Here is a 9,075-nt window from a genome sequence, read left to right as displayed (position 1 = left end):
TTCTTCGAGTGTTCTAGTTGCGCGCGAGGTCGTTCGAAATGGAGGAGAATCGAACGATCGGATTTCGTTTCCGATGCGTCGGATCCATTGCAACGTTCGAGAAATTTCTCGATCTCTGGAAGATGGAGTCGAGGTTGGCCGACGTCCGTCGAAGCCTGCCTTTCGGTTCGACCGTCGTCGTTGGACTCTGCCGTCTCCCACTGTCTCGGGGGTGCCGTTGAACGCGTCTGAAATACGGTAGAAGTCGACACGGTTGCAATGGCGGACGCAACGGGTACGTTGAACGGGTCGGATTTCGGCGAGCGTATCTCTCCGTCGAATACCGCCGTTGGCGTATCCGTGGATAACCAACCGATTTTCTGCGGATAGCCGACCGACTGTTGCCCACTTGTGTTCGGCAAAGCTCTTTCCAGCTGCGTTTCAGACGCGTTGGAACGTCCGTTCCACTGATCGAGATCGGCGAAGGTTCCGCGTAGCGAACAATTGTCGGAATTCGGAGACGCGATGCGAGGTAAACGTAGAGTAAAAGTACCAGAGGGAAAATGTAATGGTTTCGTCCGATTTTCCTCTTCCGGGATTCGTTTGTTGGTACGATTGTAGAGTTTGCCCTGAAAGAGTGTGGTTGATCGGTGATTCGTTGAAATTCCTGGTCGATAGGCGATCAAGCGACGGCAGAAAAATCCGAGTACACGCAACGGCGCGTGTTCGTGTATATTTTTACCGGATGTCGGAGAGGTCTTTCCAGAAGCGGTACCGTCGCTTCGTCGTTGCGTTTCCACGTTACGATCGTTCGAACTCGTCGTTGGGAGAAACTCGATCGAACGTACCGAGTTTTCTTCGGGGAGATAGTCTTTGCGATCGGTACTAGAAGATTCTCGGTGATCAGACCGACAACGGGCACTGGCGATTCCGTGGGTATCCTCGTCGGTTTGAATTTCAAGTTGTTCCGATCGCGACCGTGTCTCGCGAGATTTCCGAGGTTCGTCTCGAGGAGCATCGCCGACGAATTCTCATCGACTGCGTTAATTCGTGAATTTTCTCTCGGCTGAAAGCACCAGGATTTCGAAGTTTGTGGAAGGAAACGAAATAACACCGGAACAAATGTACATCGAGAAATTCAGTTCGCGAGGAGCTTCTCGCCGCGCGCATTGTACACGCGTATCTGCTAGCTACGTAGAGATGTATCGTCGATGACGCTTAATAACGCAAAGCGTTTCAAGTTTGTTTTACCTCGTTTCCGAGGATATTCTTTATTTGTAAAAAATATAATAATGTAATGACGACGCTGCTGGTAGTAGCGGTAATGATTGCAACTGTAGTAGCAACTGTGATACTGGCGACGACGAAAACGTTGGTAACAGCAACGGTGTAACGACGACGTTTCACGCGATCGTACCGCTAATCGTGGTGGTGGCGTGTAGGTACGTAAGTAGGTAGGTAGGTACTCGTTACTTACTACTATATACGTACGTAGGTAAGTAATAGGTGTGTATTATGAATCCTAAGGAGTCGACGATAGCGACAATAACAATTGCAACGCCGTCGTCGTTTGCGCAGTTTTCGAATATAAAGTGTGTGACGTCGACGGTAGAAAACTATAAAAAAGACGATAACCCGACTAACGACTAATAACTGGAATTGGAGTATTTCGGAGACGCAAGTAGGCGGAATTGGACGTAATTAGACGTAATTAGACTAATTAGACGTAATTAGACGTAATTAGACGTAATTAGACGTAATTAGACGTAATTAGACGTAATTAGACGGAACGGAACGGAACGGAACGAAACGAAACGAAACGAAACGAAACGAAACGAAACGAAACGAAACGAAACGAAACGAAACGAAACGAAACTAAACTAAACTAAACTAAACTAAATTAAACTAAACTAAACGATCAGAGTCGAAAACCGTGTCGCTCCTCGTCTACTTTGACGCGTGCAAGCGTAAAACGTACTTACGTCGGTGAACGTGGTGTGGGGCATGTGTGCGTTGCGCGAGCTCGTATCTGTGACCGTGACCGTGATCGCTACCGTGATGGCTACCGTGATTCGCTATCGATCCTTAAAGATATCCGTTAAATTGTTCAATTAGGAAACTATGTATGTACAAAAGAAAACAGCCACCTATCGCGTGAAACGATTCGCTAAAGTTTCACGTACGCATGGCCACACGGATACACGACGGGGATCATATTTTTCGCTAAAAATAATCGACGCGTCTTATCTTCGATATATACAAGATTGTTCGCATATTCTCAAAGAATAACGCGCGTGAACACGTAACGTGTAACGTGTAACGTGCGCGCGTGCGAACATTCGCAGGCACTCTTGTTGTTAACGCAACGCCAATGGATTCTACATACGTATCTAATAGAGACTAGCGTAATGTCGGTAGAGATTCGAATTTCGCGGAGCAAGCGTGGCGCCGATCGCGCGTGCGAGCGATATGGCCGATGCCGCGCGTCAGCGTGGTTTCGATCGTTGCATTCGTCCCGTTCCTCGCGTTTCTCTGAAACACAACGCGTCGCATCTGGTCATTTCATGGGATTGTTTTTCATGGTCCGCTGATCGTACCTACTCGGTTGGACGATGCGCCGCCATCCCTCGCCGTGCCTCGCCTTGTCCTGCCCGGCCTCGCTCCGCTCTAGATCGTTTCGCACCGCTTGCCACTTATCCTCGCGTCACGTTGTTTCCTCTTTTTCGCTCGAACGAACGAATTAAACGAACGGGGCGATAAAATTCCTTTCATAGATTTATACTCGGCTCGGTGGCGCGAATAGGAACGCGTCGGTTACCGACACACCAGTCGCGGTATTCCTTCGGGAATAGGACCTGGTCGTGCACACTTAGTTCGGAGAATCACAATGAGAGACGAACGATTTTCGAGAAAGGAACAAGATCGAAAAAACAGTGGTTCTCGCTAGCGCGATCGCGAATCTCGCGTATTCGCATCGTATCGGGATTGGCGACAGTCGCTTTCGCTTCCGGTTCCGATTCCGGTTCCGATTCCGGTTCCGATTCCGGTTCCGATTCCGGTTCCGCGTTCGCATCAATAAGGTACGTGAATGTTTCTCGGCGTGGAGCGACGTCTGCATATCTTGCAAACGGTTACCAAGCAAACGAGACTGAGGAGCACGGCGAGGATGCCGCCCAGACCGGCACCCGCCCAGCCAGCGGAGCCTACCACGCTGGCGAACCCGCCGACGCCGTTTCCGGATCCAGCCGCGTTGCCGCGCGTGCCTATCACGTTGGCCCCGCAAGTCTCGATCGATTCGTCGTTCGGCTCCTCCGGTACCGCCAGGAAGCCGGTGCCGTTGTTCGTTTTCCGAAACGCGGACCTGGGTTCCGGCGCCGGGCAATTGATTACACCGTTGCAAAGCAGTCTCGTGGGAATGCAACCGGTGTCGCCGGGACACTGGAATCCGCAGAGTTCCTCGAGTTTCTGCGTGTTCAGGACTCCGGAGGGGTCGCGAGACAGATGGTAGAGCTCCGTCCAAGTGATTTTGAACGCTGCCCTCGCCGGCGCCATCGAACCGGTGAACTGAACGATCACGGCAGGCCCCTCGGAGTCGTCGTTCGACTGTTCGTTCGGCACCGAAGATGTTTGCGACGGCGACGCACCGCTCGGCTGTTGCGTTTGGGCCTGGGTCTGCGTCTGCATCTGCAGAGTGTCGAAGTTGTAACCGGAAGAACCGCTGCCGCCGCCGCCGCCGCCGCCGCCGCCGGCACCACCACCGAGACCGTTCGCATAGTTGAACCCGCGCTCGCCGGCCGTGCGAAGTTTCACGGGCGAGATCTGCGCTGCCGAGATGATGGGCATTTTCTGAGCATAGCTGACGTTCTCGCCGCATATGCTGAGGAACGGGTCCGGGTTGCCGGGCAAGAAGATTTCCAGTTTCTCGTCTTCGCAGGATCTGGAAGCAAATTTAATTTTATCGAACTGCAGCCACACGTCTCTGTCCCAATTGACGCGAAGCTCCCAAATGCATTTTATGAAGCGGGGCGGAGCGACGTAACCGAGCGCTTCGTAGTGCGGAAATTCGATTTCTCCGTCGGTGGTGGCCGGAAGAATCGCGGGACCGCACAGCGGGCTGTGGGCGAACTCGTACTTCGCCTCGAACAACGGCGCGTACTGCTTGAAGTAACTGGCCGCGGAATGAGCACCGTCCACCGCCAACTTCAATTCGAGCTTCTCTCCGCGCGAGACCACGCGAACCACAGGCTTCGCCTCGCCGGTCGATCCGGGACCGGCCGTCGGCGATCGACAGATGCAGCGACCTTTCTCGAGATCCGCGTCCTGCCGATGATGAGCAGTCTGCTGATGCTGCTGATGCTGCTGATGCTGCTGATGCTGCTGATGCTGATGTTGATTCTGGCTCGACTGCTGACTCTGGTTCTGGCTTTGATGCTGATACTGGTGTTGCTGGTGCTGATGCTGATGCTGACCGTACGACTGCCGCGACTGCGAATGCTGTTGCTGACCTTGGTAAAACTGCTGCTCGGCGAAAGTCGCGATGGCCGGCTCTTTGATGATCAGACGGTCGACCCGACTGTCCCAGCAGTTGCCGCATTGCGCGTACGGATGCTCCTTGAACGACACCGACTCCACCGTCAGAATGACGCGCGCGTACAGTCGCTTGTCCGTGACGAAGGTGTAGGTGCAAGACAAATCGATCGGCGGATCGCCCGGTCGCTTGTAGACGAGAGTATTGAGCGGCGATCGCAGTCGGCCGGAACGCGCTTTCCACGAGGCGAAGATCTCGTCGCATTCCGTGCCGGCGACGGGCTCGCCGAATCGCGAGGCGTTGAAGAAGTCGTAGTGCGCCCAATAGTAGAGAGAGCTGCCGGAGTAGCTTCCCGTTTTGCTCTCGAACTTGACGAACAGAGCGTTCGAGCTCGAAACGAAGTCGTGCTTCTCCATAGGCTTGCTGAACGTGTCGCAGAACGTTTTGATGATCCTCGCGTCGTCCGGCCAGTCGGCGTCGTAGAGGGTCAGACTCTCGCCGCAATCGCCGTCGTACGGCTGTATCGGCGACTCGATGCGGTTCACGCGGAAACTGGGAAAGTAGAGCCTAGCGATCTCGCCGACGCGGCCCTTCAGCAGGTAGGTGCAGCTGGTGTGCGGCGGATACCAGTGGGCCACCGAGAGGAATATCCCGTCGTTTCCGGTGTGCAGGGACTCGCTGTTCAACAGCCAGTCGCAGCTGCCGTTGCGGACGCCGGCGGTCTCCACGTGGCCCGGCCAATTGCCCACGTTGAAGTGGAACCCGGTGTTCAGCAGCGGACCGGCCGGCGACGAGACAAACTCGACGTAGAGGTCTTCGCTGGTGCCGATGATGCTGTACGGGAACTTGCCCATTCCGCAGAAGGTGCCGATCACCGGACTCGACTCGTCTTTGCCGTCGTACACGCGTATGTAGTCGTACGGGCAGTGCTCCGAGCCGGAGCTTATCGGTCTCATCGGGCAGGTCATGATGTTCTCGCATCTCTGACCGTCGATGTTGAACTCTTCGTTCTCGATGTAGAGCTTTATGAACGGCAGCCGCGTGTTCAGCCGGTACTTGCAGTGCAACGCGCGCGGGTAAATGCCCGGGTACGCCGGGCTCTGGACGTAGCAGGTCTGCAGCCGGCAATCCTTGAAGATTCGCTCGCAGTAGCTCCCGGGAACGATCTCGCCTCTCCGGTGCGGGTACAGTTCCGGATGCTGGCCGTACCTCAGGTACACCTCGAACTGTTGCTCCGCTCGAGAGTCGAAGCTGAAGTACGTCTGATCGGTGAAGTTGTCCGCGTGGAAGATCAGTCGCACGAAGCTCGTCTCGGAGATGAACGTCTGCGGCTGTTCCGATTCTCCGCAATAGACGCCGGGATCCTTCCGATTGCTCACCTCCGTCTTTGCGTTTCCATCGACGATCTGCGCAACGAACGATCCGTGAGGAACGATCCGAAAAGAAAAGCTGTTCGTTCTCGTTCTACCTGCAAATAACCTCCGGAACAGGTGGTGGCGTTCTCCAGCACACCGACTTTAAACTTTTTGAAGCGAACGCGTAGTATCCAGTCCCGTGGCGTTCCGCGGAATGCGCGGAAACGGTACCAGCAGAACAAAGGCTTCCCCCAATTCTCCGAAGTCACGGCTGGACTCGACACGTCTTCGTACACGTCCACCGTTTTGTTGCAATGATCGCCATCCGCTGAAAAGGAGAGTTATCCTCTTAGCTGTTATCCTCGTTCCCCGTGTCTCGCCTCTGTTTCCCTACCTTTGTGAATGGCGGCAGGACTGGGGGTGGCCAATACGAAAACAAGGAGAAGCAAGATTCCCCAGCCGCAAGGGTTCGGTATCGTTGGCGCACGCATTCCAAAGGATGCGCCACTTCCAATTCCAATCCCGAAACTGTCAATCCGCCGTAGCTCCTGCGTTTCTTCTGCTCAGCATCGTTCAACGCTGTTGCTCGCCGAGCATCTGAAAGCATGTGAAACCGATACACGTTGCACCTCTTTTCTTCCCCCGACGTGGTCGTTTCCGTCCGAACGGCCGAATATCGTATAATTCGAGTATAGACCGTGTCAAAGAGAATTCTTGGACAGGAATCGATTAACTCGTTATGTGGATTAACGAAGCCGGAAGTTGCTCGTTCGCTCGAAAACGGGGCTATAATTGATTAAATCCGTGTTAACCATCCTCTCGTCGATCGAGGTTCGGAACCGAACAGATTGCACGTGTTTTCCCTCCCTCGTTTACAGCCCCGTCTACCGTATCGTTTTCACTCGGCAGAGCACTCGAAGCACATCCTTCGCGTGCTTTCGAGAGACATTCGGCATCGCGCGGTACACACGGACGAACGGTGCTTCTTTCGATTCTTCTTTCGATTCGAAAGGAAAGGAGGACGAGGGGCGATAACGTTCGAGGAACACTATTGTTCGTTCTTCGAAATAATCGATCGAAAAGCAGAAATACTTTCGCTCGGCCGTTCTTCGAACGGGAAAACGTCCGTGTCTATGCGAACGAGAATTCCATCGAAAATGGATTTTTCAATGTTCTCAGGTTATCGCGTCCGTCGCGAGAAACTATACACCAAACACTGCGCGAGCGCAGACAAAAGCTGCTTCACCCAGACACGGAGACGGGTATACGGAATTCTCGAAAGATCGGAAACGATGAATTCTTTCTCTCGGAGAAACGAAATACTTGGACCGATTATCGTCCTTTGCTTACCTTGCTACTTTCCGCAAACTTTCCTTCCCTCCCGTCTCTCATCGGTTACATCGAACTAGTAACCAGCAACCAGTTGGCGGTTAGCAGTCGTCGGTTATCAACTAACAATTAACGATTAACGATCAATTATTAACGATTATCGATTGGCAATCGACGATTAAGATAGTTTTATTCTTAGGAAAGATTTCGCGTGCGCGACACAGATAAACTCGACTTTTATTCGACGAGACGCACTGGCTTTGCGGTTCTTTTGCGGTTCTTTTGCGCGAATTTCACGAATCCCGAGAGTCCCTGGTGTCGACCGCGTTACAAAACGGAATTAAAGTCCGTACGCGCCAATAGCGAAAGTCGAGTATAGCTAGAAATACGATACGGTCCTGTACAGAGAGCATAGAGCAGACGCAAGCTTTCGCGAGAGAAGAGTTAACGCGTAGCAAATTTAGCAAATTTAGCAAATTTACCAACGAGAAGCGACGAAATGGCACACCACCGCGATAAAAGACGAACAAGCGGAGCAAACGAGCAAAGAAAGAAGAAATATTAAGGAAAGAAGCTAATTAAATTGCTACTATACCGGTTAGAGTACTGATCTTCCATAAACAACAGAAGCACAGAAGCGTAGAGCACGGTTGGATAAAAGATTGCCGATGGCTGGGTGGATGACCGACTGGCTGGCTGACTAGCTAGCTGGCTGGCTGGCTGGATGGCTTAACGTCCGACGAGAGATTCGGGTCGAACGTCGCGCAAGCTCGCTACACCCCTTTCTTCTTCGTTTTCTCTCTGGCTGTCTCTCTCTCGTCTGCTTTTTCTTCTCCTTTCCTCCCACCCTTCTTCATCCGTTTCACCTCGCCTGCTTCCCTGTTTCCCTGTTTACTCTTTTTATTCCCTTCGTTGATCTTGCTTTCCGACACGCGCACCTAGAACCTACACGTCTCGTTTTCCAGTTTTCGCGAGCGTGCAACGCTTTTCAGAGTCGACGCGCTTCGAACATTGCTGGGGCATTTCGAATTGTTCGAAAGCATCTTCCTCCTATCCGTACTCGTCGTTCGTACTGCAAAACGTGAGAAGCGATTAAACGATCGATAAGAACCTCCGATAATGCGACTCTTTTCCAATCGATCAAATATTCTTTACCTTTCCTTTTATACATCTTTCCACCTTCTCCTCGTTCGTTCGTCCCTTCTTTAGTTTTCGATCAACGACAACATCGTTCACGGCCTCTTATTCGATCGAGCACGATGACACTTACCATTCACCGTTTATTCGAACCTTTCTACCGTCTACCTTCCTATGAATTGGTTGATCGAACAGTGGGATCTTTCGGGAATGACGCGAAAGTTACAAGTTTCGCTGATCAGGGTGCAAAATCGATCCGACGAACCTTCTCGTTCGAGAAGAGGCTCTTTCTTTCCTCCTCTCGAATTTTTTGTCTCGAGCTCGTAAACTGCTTTGCAACCTAACGCGGCGAGCAATCGTATCTACGAGCTGATGCTTGAAATTGGAAACAGGCACGGGATAAAAGGGAGAGAGAGAGAGAGAGAGAGAGGAAGAACGAAGAAAGAAAGAAAGAGAGGAAGGCAATCGATACGGAGAGAGAACCGGATTTCCAAAGGTTGGTCTATTTTCAAAAGTTAACAAACGATTGGTACACGGTGACGTAGCTTAGCTTACTTTCGCCGTATTTTCCTCGAAACGATTCGAACGATTAAAGGTTACCGTGGAAAGAAAAAGACGAGTGAAAGTTTCAATTGGGAGTCTTCACGAACCAGAGCGTTTGCAATTCGTGTAATATCAGCTGCGCGAAAAATTGAGAAAATATCCACGAATATTCGTTTCAGAGTTTATTTACAAGTGGCAACAAAA

The 9,075-nt window shown here is 52.0% G+C and overlaps 1 protein-coding gene across 7 annotated transcripts; it reads right to left on the bottom strand.

Moving 5' to 3' along the window:
* Positions 1 to 1,220: 1,220 nt before the first annotated feature.
* LOC116432730 (uncharacterized) lies at positions 1,221 to 8,894 on the bottom strand. Of its 7 annotated transcripts, none has more exons than XR_004236161.2 (7): positions 8,347 to 8,894; positions 7,787 to 8,263; positions 7,213 to 7,313; positions 6,257 to 6,459; positions 5,976 to 6,190; positions 2,577 to 5,913; positions 1,221 to 2,532 (listed from the first exon to the last, which is right to left on the bottom strand). XR_004236161.2 is itself a non-coding variant. In XM_031989991.2 (6 exons), the coding sequence occupies exons 4-6, from the start codon at positions 6,351 to 6,353 to the stop codon at positions 3,052 to 3,054; spliced, it is 3,174 nt and encodes a 1,057-aa protein (XP_031845851.2). In that variant the 5' UTR covers positions 6,354 to 6,459; positions 7,213 to 7,313; positions 7,787 to 8,263; positions 8,347 to 8,894; the 3' UTR covers positions 1,221 to 3,051. The 7 variants fall into 7 exon arrangements, 3 of the variants coding, with proteins under 3 accessions (XP_031845851.2, XP_031845852.2, XP_076229741.1); XR_004236159.2 differs by having other exon boundaries at positions 1,221 to 2,511; XR_004236160.2 differs by having other exon boundaries at positions 2,581 to 5,913.
* Positions 8,895 to 9,075: the final 181 nt, after the last annotated feature.

This window comes from Nomia melanderi, chromosome 14 (assembly GCF_051020985.1).
Source record: "Nomia melanderi isolate GNS246 chromosome 14, iyNomMela1, whole genome shotgun sequence".
Classification (NCBI taxonomy): domain Eukaryota; kingdom Metazoa; phylum Arthropoda; class Insecta; order Hymenoptera; family Halictidae; genus Nomia; species Nomia melanderi.
This window is presented reverse-complemented; position numbering and strand designations above follow the sequence as displayed.

Bases quoted from the DNA above. Each gene is read 5' to 3' on its own strand.
- LOC116432730 (XM_031989991.2), bottom strand. From the start codon at position 6,353: ATGCGTGCGCCAACGATACCGAACCCTTGCGGCTGGGGAATCTTGCTT. The intron at 6,191-6,256 runs GTAGGGAAACAG...TCTCCTTTTCAG, and splicing joins TCCTGCCGCCATTCACAAAG to CGGATGGCGATCATTGCAAC. The intron at 5,914-5,975 runs GTAGAACGAGAA...TTCGTTGCGCAG, and splicing joins GTTCCGGAGGTTATTTGCAG to ATCGTCGATGGAAACGCAAA.